This window comes from Sinocyclocheilus grahami, unplaced genomic scaffold (genome assembly GCF_001515645.1).
Source record: "Sinocyclocheilus grahami isolate Dianchi unplaced genomic scaffold, SAMN03320097.WGS_v1.1 scaffold269.1, whole genome shotgun sequence".
In the NCBI taxonomy this organism is placed as follows: Eukaryota; Metazoa; Chordata; class Actinopteri; order Cypriniformes; family Cyprinidae; genus Sinocyclocheilus; species Sinocyclocheilus grahami.
In genome coordinates, this window is record NW_015505448.1 from 280821 (window position 1) to 301156 (window position 20336).

The 20336-nt window shown below is 38.1% G+C and overlaps 3 protein-coding genes across 6 annotated transcripts; 1 reads left to right on the forward strand and 2 right to left on the reverse strand.

The window, feature by feature from the left end:
• Positions 1-790: 790 nt before the first annotated feature.
• Positions 791-5845, reverse strand: h2az2a (H2A.Z variant histone 2a). Of its 2 annotated transcripts, none has more exons than XM_016291249.1 (5): positions 5753-5845; positions 1644-1721; positions 1351-1464; positions 1130-1259; positions 791-1030 (listed from the first exon to the last, which is right to left on the reverse strand). In XM_016291249.1, the coding sequence occupies exons 1-5, from the start codon at positions 5771-5773 to the stop codon at positions 969-971; spliced, it is 405 nt and encodes a 134-aa protein (XP_016146735.1). In that variant the 5' UTR covers positions 5774-5845; the 3' UTR covers positions 791-968. The 2 variants fall into 2 exon arrangements, with proteins under 2 accessions (XP_016146735.1, XP_016146736.1); XM_016291250.1 differs by lacking the exon at positions 5753-5845 and adding an exon at positions 3440-3599.
• On the forward strand, positions 4480-5746 carry purba (purine-rich element binding protein Ba). Its single transcript, XM_016291245.1, has one exon. It carries the CDS (start codon positions 4707-4709, stop codon positions 5679-5681), a length of 975 nt encoding a protein of 324 aa, XP_016146731.1. The 5' UTR covers positions 4480-4706; the 3' UTR covers positions 5682-5746.
• A 10133-nt stretch (positions 5846-15978) lies between the features above and the next one.
• LOC107599602 (uncharacterized) lies at positions 15979-20109 on the reverse strand. Of its 3 annotated transcripts, none has more exons than XM_016291247.1 (5): positions 19653-20013; positions 18512-18624; positions 18170-18392; positions 17846-18002; positions 15979-16483 (listed from the first exon to the last, which is right to left on the reverse strand). In XM_016291247.1, exons 1-5 carry the CDS (start codon positions 19963-19965, stop codon positions 16465-16467), a joined length of 825 nt encoding a protein of 274 aa, XP_016146733.1. In that variant the 5' UTR covers positions 19966-20013; the 3' UTR covers positions 15979-16464. The 3 variants fall into 3 exon arrangements, with proteins under 3 accessions (XP_016146733.1, XP_016146732.1, XP_016146734.1); XM_016291246.1 differs by having other exon boundaries at positions 17846-18005; positions 19653-19994; XM_016291248.1 differs by lacking the exons at positions 15979-16483; positions 17846-18002 and adding an exon at positions 18003-18078 and having other exon boundaries at positions 19653-20109.
• Between the last annotated feature and the right edge of the window lie 227 nt (positions 20110-20336).

A 20336-nucleotide genomic window follows, 5' to 3' on the forward strand; every position in this document is an offset into this window, starting at 1 on the left:
CCGTAATTATGTCCCCTCTGGATGCAACAAATGCCTCGTTTATAATGGGTTTTAATGTTTTTGTCTCGTCGTTTCGGCCGGACACGGCATCACAGTATGGTGAGGGGCGTAACATTTCCGTCACACGCTTGAGGTATTCGGCCAATCACAACGCACTGGATAACTGGCCAATCAGAGCACACCTTGCTTTTCAGACCGATGAGCTTTGTAAATCCACACGTTTCAGAAAGGCGGGAAATAGAAGAGAAACAATAATGTACAGTATGTGGAAAATAATGTGTTTTTGAACCTTAAACCACATTTCATTACACCAAATAATGTTCTTTTTAGCAGCATCATATGACCCCTTTAAAGTAAATTATTTCCATACATATCCTACTACTAACAAGCTCTAAACAAGTGGACATGAGAACTTTTATTAAAATATTTTATATACAAATTACTTTTTTTATATAGATATGTATGCTGAAGTGTATTTATCGCTCTCTCTCTATAAATATATGTTTAAATGTGATTGCACATAACACAATCCTGGTTCACATCGTCACCCACAAACATTAAGATATATTTTAAATATGGAAGACCAAGGCAGACAATACAAAAGAACAAATAACTTTTTTGTATAAAATGTTTTTATTATTTCCATTTTTCAGTATAAAACAGCTCCATAGGTCTGGCCAATTCAAACAATTCCACTGCCACAGCAGGAAAGATCAGACACTTCCTGTTTGTCTCTCTCTAAAATACCTGACATTTGGGTTGAGGGGGGCGGGGCTTATTTGCCATTCTAGTTTTGGCGATATAACATTAACACAAAACTCTACAAATCACTTGTGGTTAGCTAGTATAACATTAATATTAACTTAAAAAAAAAAAAAGAGAATGGATGAACATGAACAAGCCGATCTGGTCACACATCCCAAACGCAAGTTCTTGAGTCCATGTCAGCATAGCGACCCCAACAGGAATTACACAGTCTTCTGCTGGCCCTTCTTACCAATCAGGGACTTATGGATGTGAGGAATCACACCTGCAAGAAGTCAGCAAACATACAAGTGCTTAAAATCCTCATTTGTCAAGAGAGCAGCATTTTTGCAACCAGCACAAAATAAATTAAACTCCAACATACCACCACCAGCAATGGTTGCCTTGATGAGGGAGTCCAACTCCTCGTCTCCACGAATGGCCAGTTGTAGATGGCGAGGAGTAATACGCTTCACCTTCAGATCTTTTGAAGCATTTCCTGCCAACTCCAAAACCTACGACAAGAATTAAACACGATTAGTAGCGTGCTGCAAATCTGCATTAATTTGCTTTGCAGTATTGAAAGTGAGTGGCACAGAATCTTACTTCAGCTGTGAGATATTCAAGGATGGCTGCACTGTAGACGGCTGCTGTTGCTCCTACACGACCATGGCTTGTAGTGCGGGTCTTCAAGTGCCTGTGGATACGACCCACTGGGAACTACAAATTTCAGATATGCATTCCCTTAGAAAGTAGTATCCGAAATTGTGACAATTGTGACCTAACAAATTCCTCAACTACACCCATCTGACTGAAGGATATCTAAAAAAAAATGGTCATTTAAACAAGGTAAAACCAGCACAGAAAAAAAAAATAAATAAAAAATAAAAGAGGCTTACCTGAAGTCCAGCCCTTTGTGAGCGAGACACTGCTTTTGCCTTGGCCTTGCCACTGTCTTTACCTGCCTTTCCTCCAGCCTACAAAACGATACATAGACTCAGATACAAACATATTCAAGCATTTCAGTGCACAAAACAATCAGAATAATCAATAACAGTATGAGACTATTTGTATTTCCTTCAGCATATTTAAAGCATACTGAAAAATAAAACAATGCATTTCACATATAAAAATTAAATATGTAATACTTAATTTCTATATGTAAAAGTTACAATTCATATAGAAAAATTAAATTACATAAAAAATAAATGTACAATTATGTAAAAAATAACATTTGCAGAATATATACAATTTTTACTAACAAAACTTAATTTCCTTTAACATTTAATGTAACAAGTAATTTTGATATGTAACAATATATTATATAATGCATAATATTTGATATGTAACAATATAACTAAAATGCATAGTGTATCTTTTACATTTCATTTTTATATGTACAAAATTTCCGGGGGCCTAATGGTTAGAGAGTCGGACTCGTAACTCAAAGGTTGGGGGTTCGAGTCTCGTACCGGCAGGGATTGTAGGTGGGGGGAGTGAATGTACAGCGCTCTCTCCCACCTTCAATACCACGACTGAGGTGCCCTTGAGCAAGGCACCGGACCCCCAACTGCTCCCCGGGCGCCGCAGCAATATGGCTGCCCACTGCTCCGGGTGTGTGTGTGTTCACTACTGTGTGTGTGCACTTTGGATGGGTTAAATGCAGAGCACTAATTCCAAGTATGGGTCACCATACTTGGCCACATGTCAATTTAATTCACACTTACATGCAATTTAATTTCACGCAAATTTAATATTGCAGAATATTAAATAATTTACACAGTATATATTTACACAAAATAATGCTTTTTTTTCTTTACATGTAAAAATAATATATATGTAACTGCGTGTTATAGTTAAGTGTGTCTACTATTGTGCAAGTCATCAAAACATGTATTTTTAATGTATTACTCATAAGTAACTAACTACCCGAATACTTTAGCTCTACAACAACAAAAAATGCGGGTTTTGGAGAAAATACTCCACTTCTCTTGACACTTTGCACTGTTCCCGCCCAGTAGGTATGGGATCCTGCTTTTCCTTCAAATGAATTAAAGTTAACCTAAAAACTTTCAGCAATGCCATCTGCCACTTCAATGAAGGCCAATGAGTCGATTAACAGCATGTTAAAGCAGGTAACGTAAATCTCCCGCTCATATGACTGCCTGCCTGCCACGCTAAACTTACGATACAGTTTATCAGTGTTTCTGACATTAACCTGCGCACACACACACACACACACACAAAAAAAATCATAACGCAATTCTCAGGAGTCGGTGGTCTCTGAAGAACTGTACAGTTACAGTAAATAAAGTTTATATGAACTGATCAGCGCGAGCTCCACACTGCCGCTAATGGATAGAGTTTAGCTTAACGTTAGCTATCCTGCTTGGAGAAATGTCACAACAGCTGCGACGTCTATCAACAAAACCGTTCAAATCAAAACGATAGTCAGGCTCAATGCGCGAATCATTTAAGCAGGGACCACATACGTCGTGATTAAATTACGAGTAACTACTAAACGGCTATTAGCACGAGCTACTCCCGCGAGCTAGCAAGAGCAAAATCCAGCCAGCGTTAGCTCAGAGCTAGGGCAGAATCTTTAAAAAGACGACAAAATAAGCTCAAACAAAAAGGAGGGACATTTCGAGTTATAGAAAACAGTCATACGGAACAGTATTGAAGCATTACATACCATTTCAGCAAATTATTACTTTGAATGGGATCCGGGGAGGTCTGTCTACAATCTATTTCGCCTCTTGACTCGGAGGAACAATAAACCCCGGCCCGTTCAGCAGCGAACGCTCGAGGCAGACCGATCGGTGGAATTAGCCAATCAAAATGTCTGTTGTTGGTTCGAATTTCGGGAAGGCCTATGAGAATTCGGCATGTATCTGCGTCTACCATCCCCCATCGATGTACGGATAGCACGTGGGCGGGACTTAACAGTGACTGCCTGACATTTTACAGAAAGCACGTAACCTCCATTTAAAAGTCGTAATGTAAATGACTAAAGATGAATTATGTAACCAAATAAAAATTCTAATCAAACTATAATTTTGTCAATCGTAATTATGTTACACGAGGCCAAATCAAGTGTAAAAACATTTTCGGTTAATAATAAATCGCTGAGGATTAATACTATATGCACTAACTGAAATTTATTTGCACCAAGTCAGGGACTTTGAAACTTTTTTTTAATGTAAAGGACCCTCTTATATGACACCCTTACTTATGAGAAAACATAAACGCGTTTGTATATTTTCTGTGCATAAAAACATGTATACAATGTGTAAAAAAGGCAAGTGCTAGTTAGCATGAAATATATATATATATATATATAGGCTATATATAATAACGTGTTGTACGGTAAATAAATTATTCTCTTCATACTACCATTGTACTAAAGGCCAGAACTAATTATTAAATATTATCTGTAAAATATTTACTTTGCGTTAGGTTGCCAGCGTATCTTTTTTTCTGGCAATGTATAAACATGAAGGTAAACATTTCTGTATTTGTGTAGCCTTTCCGCAATATTTTTTTTCTCCTCTAAACTTTCTGTGACAACTTTATTTAGAAGTTCTTACATGTATATGTAAATGGCTAGAAAACGGTAAAAGGTTGACTGAGGGATTATTCTCCGTGTACCGTTGGAAGGGCCAAGTGTTATCTGCAATAAAGTGCTTGTGTTAACACGTTATCGACACCGCTGTACACCAATCGCCCAGGGTACTGTCAAAACAATAGGGTGCGCTTTACACTTTGACAGACAGTCCTAGTGAGCCAAAGAGAATGAGGATTCGGTGTTTACTCGCATAACGGACAGGCTGCGATCCAATTGGAGAAGCGGATTTATGACTGACACGTCAAACGCCCAATCCCGGATGTTCCTGAGGAGGTGACGTTCCAGAGCAATGGGCCATTCATACGACGTTCTCATGCCGTGAAGGCGGGACCTGATGAAATACGGGTGGGAAAACAAAACGCAGCTCTGGGTGATGGTGAAGATGGCGGATGGGGATAGTGGGAGTGAGCGAGGTGGAAGCAGCAGCGGCGGCGGCGGCGGTGGCGGTGGAGGAAGCGGATTCCAGCCTTTCCAGAGGGATCAAGAGACCCAGGAGCTGGCGTCCAAACGACTTGACATCCAAAACAAGCGCTTCTATCTGGACGTGAAGCAAAACTCGAAGGGCAGGTTCATCAAAATCGCCGAGGTCGGCGCTGGGGGCTCCAAAAGTCGCTTGACACTCTCCATGTCAGTCGCGGCGGAGTTTCGGGACTACCTGGGGGATTTCATTGAGCACTACGCCCAGCTCGGACCCAGCTCCCCGGAGCAGATCGCTCAGTCCTCCGGCGGCGAGGACGGCGGGCCTAGACGGGCCTTGAAGAGCGAGTTCCTAGTGAGGGAAAACCGCAAATACTACCTCGATTTGAAGGAGAACCAGCGGGGGAGGTTCCTCCGGATCCGTCAGACCGTCAACCGCGGGCCTGGTGGCTTTGGCGTCGGAGGAGGTGTGCCCGGGGGTGGCATGCAATCCGGGCAAACCATTGCCCTTCCCGCTCAGGGTCTCATCGAGTTCCGCGACGCCCTGGCCAAGCTGATCGACGACTACGGCGGGGACGACGAGGAGCTGGTCGGCGGCGGCTGCGCCGGAGGTTACGGGGAGCTCCCCGAGGGCACGTCAATCACGGTGGACTCCAAGCGGTTCTTCTTTGACGTGGGCTCCAACAAGTACGGGGTGTTTCTGCGGGTGAGCGAGGTGAAGCCCAGTTACAGAAACTCTATCACGATACCCTTCAAAGCGTGGAGCAAGTTCGGCGGAGCGTTCTGCCGCTACGCCGAGGAGATGAAGGAGATCCAGGAGCGGCACAGAGATAAAGTGTACGAACGGAGAGCTGAAGAGGAGTCGGAGGGCGACGACTTGGAGGACGACTGACCCGCGCAGGTGTTCCGTCGCTGGGTCGACCGCACAGAGCGAGAACCGCGCGCAGGAGGGGGAAGAATTACCGTGCATGAAACGAAGAACATTAATGCTCTATGGCAGGGGTGTCCAAACTCGGTCCTGGAGGGCCGGTGTCCTGAAGAGTTTAGCTCTAACCCCAATTAAACACACCTGAAGCAGCTAATCAAGCTCTTACTAGGCATACTAGAAACTTAAAGGCAGGTGTGTTGAGGCAAGTTGGAGCTCAACTCTGCAGGACACCGGCCCTCCAGGACCCAGTTTGGGCACCCCTGCTCTATGGCGAATAAAGATGTTTGACTGAGAAACACTGTCATGTATATGTAAGAGAATCCTGTTTAAAGCAGTATAGACAATGTTTGGCTAGATAAATGGATATTTCTGCTGGCTGCTCTATAGGTCTTGTCATTTTGAAAGTTGTCCCCTTTACAAAGAAAAAAAAACACCCTTTCACCCAGAGACTTAGTTACTGAGTTCACAAACGAGTCGACAGGGACGTTTGGTGTTAGTGTATCAAGATTCGATGAATATCTCTACTATAGGTGTTTTTGGTGTTGTACCATACGATGGAGAGCGAACCAGCATCTGAATGATGTGTGAATCTCATAGTTAGCTCATTCAGGACATGTTCTCTGCTAATTTGTGTGTGTGTATATATACATATATATATATATATATATATAAAAATATAAAAGACTCGGCTCAAACAGTGTAAAAATTGGAGGTTGTTATAGAGTTCAACTTGTGGACACACAATACAGTTCAAGCAACAATGTACAAACAGTTCAAATGGTGCTAGAAAACCCTGCTCAGCCGGCGCGCTGTGAAGATTGAGGTTCACGCGGGCTGGTGAGTTTTATTTTGTTTTCCTCCTGCATCTTGAGAGCAAATTTCTCTTGATTGTATATACTAAATTGGGAAGTGCATTGGTGCTGTTGCGGCTAAATTTACCATTGATACTGGGTTTGATTTGGCTCTTTTAAAGGGAATGATACTGGTCTGCCTGATAGGCAAACATCAAGCCGGGACAAATTAGTAGTTTTCGAATTTAATACATGGAGAGCTTTGGTGACATAACTGGAAAGGAAATCAAATGCAGAACAACACCCCAACTGGGTTTAAATAGATTTATTTTTAAAAACAATATACAGAAAAAAAAAAATTATATATATATACAGAAATATATTTATATATAGACATAGAATCAATTATAAACGCTTCCTGAACAGGCTGTTTAAACAAATAAACCTCGGATGCAATTATATATAGGGAAATATTTCTAACTGGTTTTCCATACATTTCCTATAGGAAGATAATGACAAAATTGTGAAATATACAAACTAGACTAGTTCTCAGTTTAGTTTGTATTCCTTTTTTCAACAACCCAAATGACAATATAGCACTATTCTTTTTTTTTTTTTCTCAATAGTCTCTTCCGCTGCATATTAAGTTGTCACATTTCTGAGTCTTACTGCAGCCTGTTTTCTCCTCTTCTCCCAGATCTGTCCAAATGTGTGTGCCTGTTAGCAACTTCCCTCTGTTATCCTTCTCTTACTGATATTGAGTGGGTGTTTATACATTTATAATTTGATCAGAGAAAAAGGAGTGAACTCCCTTTCGTTTTAATTTTCAGGCCTTCTGTAACCACAAGAAGTAGCCATACACACCACGTGGGAGCCATAGTGATTTTTTACTAATTTCACTATTCATATAAGTTTTGACCTCATTCTTGTCTGTACTGTGTTATGTGATAAAGGCAGCTGTTCAGTCAAGTGTGTACTGCTGTAATTCTCCACAGACTTCCTTTGAACAATAAATAGAATTACTTTGCTGAGAACATGAGTTTGTTTTTTGTTTTACTCTTTCACAATTCTTGACAGCTGTGTTTCTTCTGCACCGTAAGCATCACCAAACAGATTTGCAAAAATAATGTTTTCAATCAGCTTTTCCAGTCTACTCCAGCTTCTAGTGAAATGCTCATTGTGGGTTATCGAGGCCTCGTGCAACTGCTGTCAGTAAATCATAATCATCCAGGGCTTCTGCAAACTCTCAAAACAATCATATTTACACTTTACAAAATGTAAATCATAATCTTCTTATGTTTAGTCCATAACCTGCAGTAGTTCTTATAGTCATGCATCTTAGCTGCATCTTATTTTAGTGTCGTTGAGTTTTTTGTAATATTTTGAATTAATTTTTATTGTCATATTTTCCGTTTTTATTTCAATTTTAGTTTAAATATTAGTCATTTTGTTTAGTGTTTTTGTCATTTTTAATTGATATATATATATATATATATATATATCAATGTCTACATAGCTTTCGTTAATTTTATTTCAGTTTTAGTTTTAGTTATTTTAGTACATAAAGGTAAACTAAATAAAAATGTGAAAAGCTGCCATGGCAGCAAGCTGTAATCATTCTTGTTTACTATTTTTTTCAAAGTTTATTTTATTCTTCCGTTTTTATTTCAATTTTAGTTTAAATATTAGTCATTTTGTTTAGTGTTTTTGTCATTTTTAATTGATATATATATATGTCTACATAGCTTTCGTTAATTTTATTTCAGTTTTAGTTTTAGTTATTTTAGTACATAAAGGTAAACTAAATAAAAATGTGAAAAGCTGCCATGGCAGCAAGCTGTAATCATTCTTGTTTACTATTTTTTTCAAAGTTTATTTTATTTCAAGTACCAAAAATTGTTTTATGGTTTTAGTTAACTATAATAACCCTGCTTGGCTGAACTACAATGGTCTTGCTGTTTCACATTATAATTTCTAGTGCTGAATGCATTGATGAGATTGAGAAGGTGCCCAGAAAGACAAAATGAAAAGCCAAATCTGAATTCATGCATACTGAGGTCTGGTTTTAATAGGACTGCTCCTTCACAGAGCTTATCTGTGTGAAGCAGAATCTTGCAAACTCGGTTTGTTCCACGCCACAGATCCAGTTTGGCCTTAAGGATGTTGTAAGCAATTTCTGCAGAGAGGTTTTTGCTTAGCATGGTGCAGCTGGTGACAACACTGAAATTGCCTTTTATTAGTGGTGTTGGCTAAGGCAAGCATCACTAATACAGTACATAGGGATTTGAACAAACATCCTTCACTGGACATGAATACTTCAAATCATGTGGTTGTTGAGGAAATTCATGCTGATGACAATAAAATGTGCAACTTTTTTAATAGTTCAGCCCAAAAATGAAAACTGTCATCATTTACTCATGTTGTTCCAAACCTGTTTGACTTTCCTTCTTCTGTGGAACATAAAAAGAATATATTTTGAAGAAAGCCAAACAGTTTCAGTTCAAATTGACTTCCAATGTATTTTTGTTCATGGAAGTCAATGGGTAACAAAACAGTAAGGATCATTGAAGAAAACCAGAGTTCAAGTTACAGAAATGCTGCCTCTGTGGATTTCAAGGCCTGTGGGAATATACTGAATCTGGTAAGCAAGTCAAATTAAATCTTGCTACACTGTCAGGTTGTGCAAGATGAGGAATATTATGTACTTAGGAATCTATAATCAGTTTTTTCAAAGTGATATGTGGTTATTTTGGCTTCAAAGAAAAATGCATTCTTGTCTGCGACTGAAAGGAGAATTATATTATATTCAAGGATATTCAAGAAAGAAGTTCTATTTCTATTTAGAGTTCTATTTTAACCGTACATTAATTTTCCCAAGAGCAGTCATGTACAAGTAAACAGTCATTTACAAAAGGTTGGTTTGCTCAGAATTGCACAGATTATCAGATCATTTATGAAGAATTTCATAACTCACATATTATTAATGCTTCACATAATCAGTAGGAAAGAAGAATATTTTAAACATCTCATGATGTATCTGCTAGTAATGAGAAACTAGAGACATTTAGCATTACGTCACTTGCTCACCAATGGATCCTCTGCAGTGAATGGGTGCCGTCAGAATGAGTCCAAACAGCTGATAAGAACATCACAATAATCCACAAGTAACCCATATGGCTACAGTCCATCAATTAAAGGTGGGGTATGTATTTTTTCAAAAACGCAGGCCGAGTACCAAAACAAACTTGTAGCCAATCAGCATTAAGGGGCGTGTCTACTCATGATGCGGAGGAGAGAGTGCTCAGTGCACAGGACAGACATTAGCCTTGAGCCAAGCGACAGAAAGATAGAGATGGCAGATAAAAAACGAAAGAGGAAAACGTCTGCGGAACAAAAAAGGCTTACGATAAGGCAAGAATCTTTCCAGCACTGGAGAGAACTCAAGGAGCGGAAGGCCTGCAATCGGACGCTGAGTTTGTTTTGTTTCTTCTAGATAGGTGTGTAACACCGTGTCTACACTGGACGGGACAGTTGTTGCGCCGCGCCGCAACAGCTAAAGTCTGTCTACAGTGGACGGGATAAAGCGACCGTTGAAAATCATTAGAAATTTGTGTCAATACATCATAAATAGAATGCAGCAGCAGTTTTCTGTCGGGGATTTGTCGTGCAGCGCCGCATTCAGTGTAGATAGCATCACTGATTATAATGAGTTCTATAGTATTTTGTCGCGCCGCTCGCGTCTGGTGTAGACACGGTGTAACATTGGTTTTGCTTTATTTCATAGAACTAATCGTTGTCTGGGTTGCATACGTATGTGAGGGGCGGAGCTATCAAAATAGGGGCGAGACCCTTTTGGGGTAGGGACGTGTTTGTTTTGGTGATTTGAAATATCAACATTGGCTACCAGAAATCACTTACCCCACCTTTAATGTCTTGTGAAGTGAAAAGATTAGACAAGATGACTTCTTTTCGCTGAGAAAAAAAAAGCTATATTATGGATAGAGGTAAAGCTTTTTAGGGAAGAAGAAAGGTTCTCAGTTGTTTGGAATAGTAGGATATCTGTTACCACCACTGTAGCAACTCATACATCTAACAGCTAAATCTGTAAAGTGATACAGTGTCTCACTTTACAGTAATGAAGAACAACTATCCCTCTTCATTCTCATGTCCTGTAACGTCCTATTGCATCAGTGCTGAGATAAGCCCCATGATCCTCATCTGACGTGATTTCATAATCAGTCATGGTAAGACTCACACACACAAACACACACACGCTAAGCTTCACTGATGACAGTTCAAGGGTATGCAATGGTACGCCTGGCAGAGCGTCCCTGATTCAGGAGATTATTTCACATTCTCTGCCATCCTGCTGAGATGAGGATAAGATGCTAAAAACTGTCAGCCAGACATTTACATTTAGTCATTTAGCAGACTTTTTTTTTTTAGATTTTATTATATGTAATTAATATAATATGTATTAATTACATAATTTTGTCATAATAAATAAAAAGAAAACAAGAAGATAGAATGAAAAAAGAATAGCGAATGCTAGTGTCAGAGGATCTTTTTTTTTAAAGAAAACAAGTAGTAAGAATAGAAATAGAATAGAGTGCAAGTGTTAGAGGGTCAAGTGTTTTTTTTTGTTTGTTTGTTTGTTTTAGCATTAGAATAGAGAGTGCTAGAGTTAAAGGGTCAAATGAAGATGTTAGAGATTTTTGTTTTTAGCCGATTCTTAAAGCTGCTCGGATTGAGTTGGGCAGGTCATTCCACCAGGAGGGAACAGTTAATGTAAAAGTCAGTGAAAGTTATTTTGTACCTCTTTGGGAAGGCACTATAATGTGTTGTTCACTTGAAGAACGCAAGCTTAGAGGGCACATAAGTCTATAAGTAGTGAATTTAGGTAAAGGGGTGCAGAGCCAGTGGTGGTTTTGTAGGCAAACATCAATGCCTTGAATTTTACATGAGCAGCTATTAGCCAGTGTAAACTGATGGAAAGAGGTGTGACATGCGTTCTTTTCAGTTCTTTAAAGACTAATCTTGCAGCCGCATTCTGGATTAGTTGTAGAGGTTTGATAGAATTGGCTGGAAGATCTGCTAAGAGAGCATTGCAATAGTCCTGCCTGGACAAAACAAGAGCTTGAACAATGAGTTGTGTAGCATGTTCCGAAAGAAAGGGCCTGATCTTCCTAATGTTGTATAAAGCAAATCTGCAGGACTGGGCATTTTTAGCAATGTGGTCTGAGAAATTCAGCTGATCATCAATCATAACTCCAATGTATCTGACTGTCTTTGAAGGAGTTATGGTTGATGAGCCTAACTGGATGGTGAAATTGTGATGAAGTGATGGGTTTGTTGAAACCACAAGCAGTTCTGTCTTGGCAAGGTTGAGTTGAAGGTGATGGGCTTTTTATGATTTGTCTTTTACAGGACATTCAGTTCTGTTCATTCAGACTGTGCCGAGAGCTTCATACTGAACAGTCACACTCAATCCACTAATCCTGAGAGATCTCCATTCACCTTGCAGTGCTTATGTGCCAGCAGGCAGAGCATTTAACAATAGTTCCACTTCCCATTGGCTACATATTAGTTGCACAATGTATTAGTTTTTGTTAATATTTTGAAATAATTTTTTTACATTATATAATAATATAATATACTATATTTTTATATTTTCTGTTTTCCTTTTGTTTTTTGTTACTTTATTTTGTTTAGAAATATATATATTTCAATACATTTCTTTAAGGTTTTAGTTAACTATAATAACCTTGCCCAGAACTCATGGAAACCACAACAAATTCCTCATTCTATTCTATTCTATTCACAAGCACTTTATCAAACAAGAGCTAACAATACTCACAGTACTGCAGGGCCATGTTTCAAGGACATTTTAAGGACATTTTTGTAAATAACAAATGTGTTACCGTGTTCACTTCTTGATTTGCCAATATGGAACATTTCTTTAGATGCAGGTCATAAGTTACCTAGGATAAAAGTGTCTATCAAAATGAGTACCTACAAATAATTCAGAACAGTGGACAGGGATTGTGATTTGGAGGCAAGTACTCCATCACTAGAAAGAGGAGAGTGTGATGATGAGGAGCGTGAGCAGCAGGGCATCAGAGGGACGTGACTCATGACCGAAAAGCTCTTCTGTGCACTGCCGGCTTTCCAGGGCTATATTTAGCTTTCATGTTGCCATGTATGCTCTCATATTTATAGTGAAACAAGCTAAAGTGCATATATTTGTGCACTTTTACCCCCCCCCCCACAGTTAATGTAAAAGTCAGTGAAAGTTATTTTGTACCTCTTTGGGAAGGCACTATAATGTGTTGTTCACTTGAAGAACGCAAGCTTAGAGGGCACATAAGTCTATAAGTAGTGAATTTAGGTAAAGGGGTGCAGAGCCAGTGGTGGTTTTGTAGGCAAACATCAATGCCTTGAATTTTACATGAGCAGCTATTAGCCAGTGTAAACTGATGGAAAGAGGTGTGACATGCGTTCTTTTCAGTTCTTTAAAGACTAATCTTGCAGCCGCATTCTGGATTAGTTGTAGAGGTTTGATAGAATTGGCTGGAAGATCTGCTAAGAGAGCATTGCAATAGTCCTGCCTGGACAAAACAAGAGCTTGAACAATGAGTTGTGTAGCATGTTCCGAAAGAAAGGGCCTGATCTTCCTAATGTTGTATAAAGCAAATCTGCAGGACTGGGCATTTTTAGCAATGTGGTCTGAGAAATTCAGCTGATCATCAATCATAACTCCAATGTATCTGACTGTCTTTGAAGGAGTTATGGTTGATGAGCCTAACTGGATGGTGAAATTGTGATGAAGTGATGGGTTTGTTGAAACCACAAGCAGTTCTGTCTTGGCAAGGTTGAGTTGAAGGTGATGGGCTTTTTATGATTTGTCTTTTACAGGACATTCAGTTCTGTTCATTCAGACTGTGCCGAGAGCTTCATACTGAACAGTCACACTCAATCCACTAATCCTGAGAGATCTCCATTCACCTTGCAGTGCTTATGTGCCAGCAGGCAGAGCATTTAACAATAGTTCCACTTCCCATTGGCTACATATTAGTTGCACAATGTATTAGTTTTTGTTAATATTTTGAAATAATTTTTTTACATTATATAATAATATAATATACTATATTTTTATATTTTCTGTTTTCCTTTTGTTTTTTGTTACTTTATTTTGTTTAGAAATATATATATTTCAATACATTTCTTTAAGGTTTTAGTTAACTATAATAACCTTGCCCAGAACTCATGGAAACCACAACAAATTCCTCATTCTATTCTATTCTATTCACAAGCACTTTATCAAACAAGAGCTAACAATACTCACAGTACTGCAGGGCCATGTTTCAAGGACATTTTAAGGACATTTTTGTAAATAACAAATGTGTTACCGTGTTCACTTCTTGATTTGCCAATATGGAACATTTCTTTAGATGCAGGTCATAAGTTACCTAGGATAAAAGTGTCTATCAAAATGAGTACCTACAAATAATTCAGAACAGTGGACAGGGATTGTGATTTGGAGGCAAGTACTCCATCACTAGAAAGAGGAGAGTGTGATGATGAGGAGCGTGAGCAGCAGGGCATCAGAGGGACGTGACTCATGACCGAAAAGCTCTTCTGTGCACTGCCGGCTTTCCAGGGCTATATTTAGCTTTCATGTTGCCATGTATGCTCTCATATTTATAGTGAAACAAGCTAAAGTGCATATATTTGTGCACTTTTACCCCCCCCCCGATTGAATTAAAAATATATTTTTTAAATGCCATATTTGTCAGCTGTTTTGAGATTTGTGTAAGGGCAGCTGATAATCTTTTTCACTTTCTCTACATTGTCATTCATTCACAACAAGCCAAATAAACCAGAAAATATATGTTTATTTGGTAGTCATACATATAGGCCTATATTATTTAGTCAATGTATAATACAGAAATAAGATGTGCTTATTTTGTCAAAAAAATAAAAATACAATATGTAAATAAAAAAAGAAATACATGCATATATATATATATATATATATATATAATTCATAGTCAACATGCATCAGAATGCTAAGCTTACAGAATGAGCTGCTTTGCAGTTTTTACATAATATGGTTAACAAATACATGAATATACATTTGCAGATCACTACTAGAAAAGCAATGCATATTAGATGTAGCATACGCTATACCAACTCTAGTGCAAAGCACTTTACTGATAAGAGTCGTCCTCAAATGCTGATCTGTGTTCAGCAGAATCTGCCTCAGATAACGTTACACAACAGCATGTAATCAGAGTGGCAGCTTCACCAGCAGAGGTCGCGCTTGTCTGAATGTTTACTGACTCTTCGTTGTGTCCCACATGACTACACCAGGGGCCTCATTTATAAAATGCGCGTACGCACAGATTTGATCTTAGAGTGTGCGTAGGCTAAAATCCACGGCAACGTTCATATTTATAAAAACGGTCTTATTCGCACGGGATTAGTATTATCTGTTACAAATGACTGGAGGTCACCAGGTAATACTAACCCCGTGCGAATAGGCTTTATGTGTCTCAGGTGTACGCACTTTTCCTTGTGGTAAAGTCTGAGTACTGCAGCTATTTGAATATCTAAACTGCAATAACAATAAAAGCTGTGTAACGTTACCTACGCGCAAGCACCGAGTTCATCAAACAACAAAGATGCAACAAAGATTAATTGTGCAGTGTGGTCAGATTTGTTTTATTAACGGGATTTTTGCGAGATTAAACTGACCTTTTTAGTAGCCTAATGTGGAGAGTTCATTACTCGCTTCCTGTACAGTTTATTCCACGGTTTTTATTATTTTATTTTACACGAGAACTTGCGAAGTCTAGATTTAGCCTACTACTAATGCGTAAAATAGAAAAAAAAAAGCATAAACGCATCTCCGCCTGTTCTGTAAATATAAAGAAATGACAAATCACATGCAGGGTTTTTTGCAGACCGGCTTTTATAATTGTATTATTATTTATTATATAATTGTATTTATTCGTTGTTTATTCTTACATTTGGAAACCTAATTATTTTATAATTACTATTATTATTATTATTATTAGTTCTGTTGTTTCTAGAAGTAGGCTAGTAATTTTGAACAACAGTCCACAGAATAATTACACATTATTAAATAAAAAGCGTCCCCGCACGAACCTCTCCGACAGCAGGACCTTAATTTCATCACGGTTTCCACAAGAATATTAAGCAACAAAATTATTTTATAATTAGTATTATTATTATTATTAGTTCTGTTGTTTCTAGAAGTAGTAATTTTGAACAACAGTCCACAGAATAATTACACATTATTAAATAAAAAGCGTCCCCGCACGAACCTCTCCGACAGCAGGACCTTAATTTCATCACGGTTTCCACAAGAATATTAAGCAACAAAAATCGTACATTAAAAATTATAAAATTGTGACATATTATTACAATTTAAAATAATTGCTTCCTTACTTAGCACAAGCTTTTAAATGGTAGTATACCACGGTTTCCACAAGAATATTAAGCAACACAAATAGTTTTTGAACATAGTTAAAAGTGAAAGAAAGGCATGTGATTCACAGAATATGACACTAAAGGGTTAGGTTCCTGTGTAACGTCTTTGGCTTATTTAAACATTTTGATAAGCCATGTAATTATTAGCTCAAATACTTTCATTGTGACAAACTAAACAGTGCCAGTTTGTATAGTAATAATGCAACTGAGTTTGAACCTAAAACTGCATGTCAGTAATATTTACTAGGTTACAACAAAAAGGCAAACATGCAAATAAATGGATAAAATGCCATGCCTCAAAGAACCAGAAAGAAATCACTCCACTTGCTCTCACATGTTCTCAGCATCCATCCAAGAAAAGGACCCTGCAGCAGATGCAGACTGATCAGAGCCCTTTTGTTGGTGAAAGCTTGTGAAACGCATTCAGCTCTTCACTGATATTACATCCTCTTGGTTTTGCTGTGAAAGATTGAAAATGAGAAAGATTCCCTTTAGTAGGCTATCATCATCTTATTTGATACTCAAATTTCAAAGGCCAATAAATGATCAACATGATCAAAAACCTGTTGTACACAATCTACTACATGCCTTCTGTTATCAGTTTCATAGTTTATACTTTTTTAGCAAGCAAAAGGTCTTAGTATAATAACTGTCCCCCTTCAGATCATGGTACGCATGTCTTTTTGCTGTGAAATCTTGATGATTTAAAAAAAAAAAAAATAACCATAAAAATAACTTTTATATTGTTATTAATATTTCAAGATGAACACTTAATGAAAGGTGCACTAAGCAATATTTGGAAAAACCCTTTCCCAACCAGTGTCGGACCGAGTCCCAAAACACACTCGCTGCCAATCAGCAGTAAGGGGTGTGTCTAGTAGAGAAGAGAGCGCTCAGTGAGTGCACAGAACAGATATTAGCTGATCGATATGGCAGATAAAAAATTTTAAAAAGGAGGAAAATTTCAGAGGAACAAAACATTAAAAGGAAGGGTTACGATCAGGCAAGAGGTAGGACCCGCATAAATTTGGGAGCAGCTTCCAGCGGTGGAGAGAACTCAAAAGAGCGGAAGGGAATGGGACGCCGAGGTTGCTTTGATAGGTGAGTTACATTGATTTTGCTTTTTCACACGACTATTCTGTGTTAGCTTTTGTTATATGCAGCAGTCGGCAGGCATAGCAGATACCGCCATCGTCGCTGGCAGGGTTGTGTATGTACGTGTGGGGCGGAGTTATCAAAATAGGGGCGGGTTCCTGTTGGGGTATGGGCATGTTTGTTTTGGTGCTTTCAAATATCAACATCATTTGGCAAAAATCGCTTAGTTCACCTTTAATGAACTTAAGCAACTTAGGCTTACTTGATTATTCATACATGAAAAATCACAAGTATCAAATATGATCCATCAGCAATTGCACCAAATGACATATTTTTGAGCCTGTAAATAAAATTGAGGTGCTTATTTTCCATAAAAGCCTGACACTTTTTTTTTTTTTTAAACAAAGTGTTCCATTTCAAAAAATTAGATTTTTTTTTTTCAGGCTGTTATTTCATGTCAGACTTTACAGGGTTAATGTCGATGGAAGTTGATATCACCTTGATAGGATACTGCGTACTAATAGCCTACTCACTATTTCAAGACTTGTTTAAATATGCTCAAGTGTTTTTTAAAGAACAGTCAGAGACAATCATAAATTATATCTTTATGGTATAAGTTATTCACTTTGAAAGCATTTTTGGGTGTCTGAAACGATATACAACGATATAGCACTTTTTATAGCAGTGCTCTTTACAAACGTGAAGTCTACAAATAAGAATAGTTACCTTTCAGAGCAGCACAGTGGCTTAGTGGGTGCTGCTCTCTTGCAGCAAGAAGGTCCCTGTTTTGAGTCCCGTCTTTGCCAGGGGGTCTTTCTGCATGAAGTTTTCATCGTGTTCTCTTGGAATTTGCCAGATCTACAGAGACTCTGCAACCCATTATCTGCCATGTTTTAGAAAATCAATGCATGGATGAGTCCCTTGCTATGTAGTTTTTACAATGTATTGTGTTAAACCTGCTAGAATGCAGAACATCACTTCAGTTTAACATAAACATGTTAAATATGCACAAAGTACAATATTCCACTCACAAACATTTGGCAAAATTACCTATTTTCATATCTGTGTAACAGATTTTAAAAATCGGACTCCGCTCATTTGTGATGATCACTTTGCTCTTTTCTTTGCCATTTTCTTCATCAATCAAGTACATGCTGGGTTCAGCCACTGATTTCAAACTCTTCCAGTCTCCATGCCTGTCTTGCTCATCCCATTGAAATAAGAACGTTTGGTCAAAGATTCCTGCCGTGATCGGCTTGTCTGTGGGTAAAACCTGTATACGTGAGAGCCATTATATAAAATCAGAAATTATCAAATAAAAGCACAAGAATGTATTTGACACCACGTCTAACAATAAATGATTTCTTTGCAATTCAGTGTCTGAGACATTACCTTAAATTTGACCTCTTTACCATGAGTAACAACAGGGAAAACTGACTTTTTATTCACCTCAAAGCAAAAAGCCATGCATTTTCTGGTTCCATACAAAATATGATACACCTTGACTGAAGAAGAAAATACAATCATATTACTAGCATTACATTAAGTCACAATGCAAACACTTTCATTAAAGGAATAGTTCACCTAAAAATGAACATTTACTTTCCCTGAGGCCATACAAGATGTAGATGAGTTTGTTACAGATTTTAAGAACATTTGCATTAGATCACTTGCTCAGCAGCTTTTAATGCAGTAAATGGGTGCCGTCAGAATGAGAGTCCAAACAGCTGATAAAAACATCACAATAATCCATAAGATTGATGTGGGAGGACAACGGGGGATGCATTTTCACTGACGGAAGCGTTATATTATGCATGGACTCTGATGGATTTGTCTCTTACAAACATGCAGCTTTTCACTTAAAAATACATTAAATGGATTGGAGTTGACTGGATTACTGTGATGTTTTTAGCAGCTGTTTGGACTCTCATTCTGACGGCACCCATTCACTGCAGAGGATCCATTTCTCCAAAATCTGTTCCAATGAAGAAACTATTTATTTTTCATTTTTAATATATTTTCTAATTTTATTTTCTTAATCTCACTTATTTAAATGCTCTTTCTATTATTTAGTGTTATGTATGTATGTATATGAAGCTATTTACACAGAGCCCCCTGGAAACCACAACAAATTCCTTGTGTGTTTGCGCGCACTTGGCGAATAAAGCTCATTCGGATTCTGATTTACTATTTCTAACTGCTATATTTGCTTTTTCTTTTTTGTTGACTTCAAAGTACAAGTAGTACAAAAAACAAGTAACTAAAAATGACATGAAAATCATCACATTATACAGTTATGTGTAATATATTAATTACTGTGTCACAGACACATAATCACTGCGATTCTAACGACGTTATCACTGTCATTCCTTGCGCCATTATACAACTAGTTATAACTTAAAAAAAAGAACATGGAATTGAAAGAACCCAAACAGTCCAGTCTCCAAAAATCTTAATTTAAGAGTTACTGAGGCCAGTTCTAGATAACCAAAGAAACATTTGAAGCATTCAGTGGAACAACACCGGTTCAGACCTTTAGCTGAGTTTTCAAGGTCTTTTTCCTGTCGATTTTCCGTGACCAGCTCAAGAGATTGACTGGGCCTGGGCCTGCGCCTGCGCCTGCCTTCAATGCACACATACTTTCCACAACTGGTTGACAGGAGCGCTGATTCAATGGAACAGATGTTCATTTTTTGGGAAGCTTCTTTTTGGACACTAATAGACAAAAATATCCATAGACAAACAGGTAATATAGACTGTAACAAGTGAGAACCAAAAAGGAAAATTACAAAATTTAAAAAATCAGCAAAAATCAAGTGAGTTATGTAATGTAAACTAAATTGCATTTTATTGGATATCACAGGCACTATGCACAACAAACAAGGAAATAATCTGTCGTAGTCTAATGATCATTCAGCCCAGGGGTAGGCAAATTCGGTCCTAGAGAGCCCTGCAGAGTTCAGCTCCAACCCTAATCAAACACACCTGAACAAGCTAATCAATGTCTTCAGGATTACTAAGGCTATAGGCAGGTGAGTTTTGTTTTCAGGGTTGGAGCTGAACTCTGCAGGACTGCGGCTCTCTAGGTCCGAACTTGCCTACCCCTGATTTAACCTATTATTACTATTATTATCATCATCGTTGTCATTTAACTAATTGGAAATAAAACATTTTGCGAAAGAATAGTAACAGGAAGTCGTAAACTCCGCTACTTTTA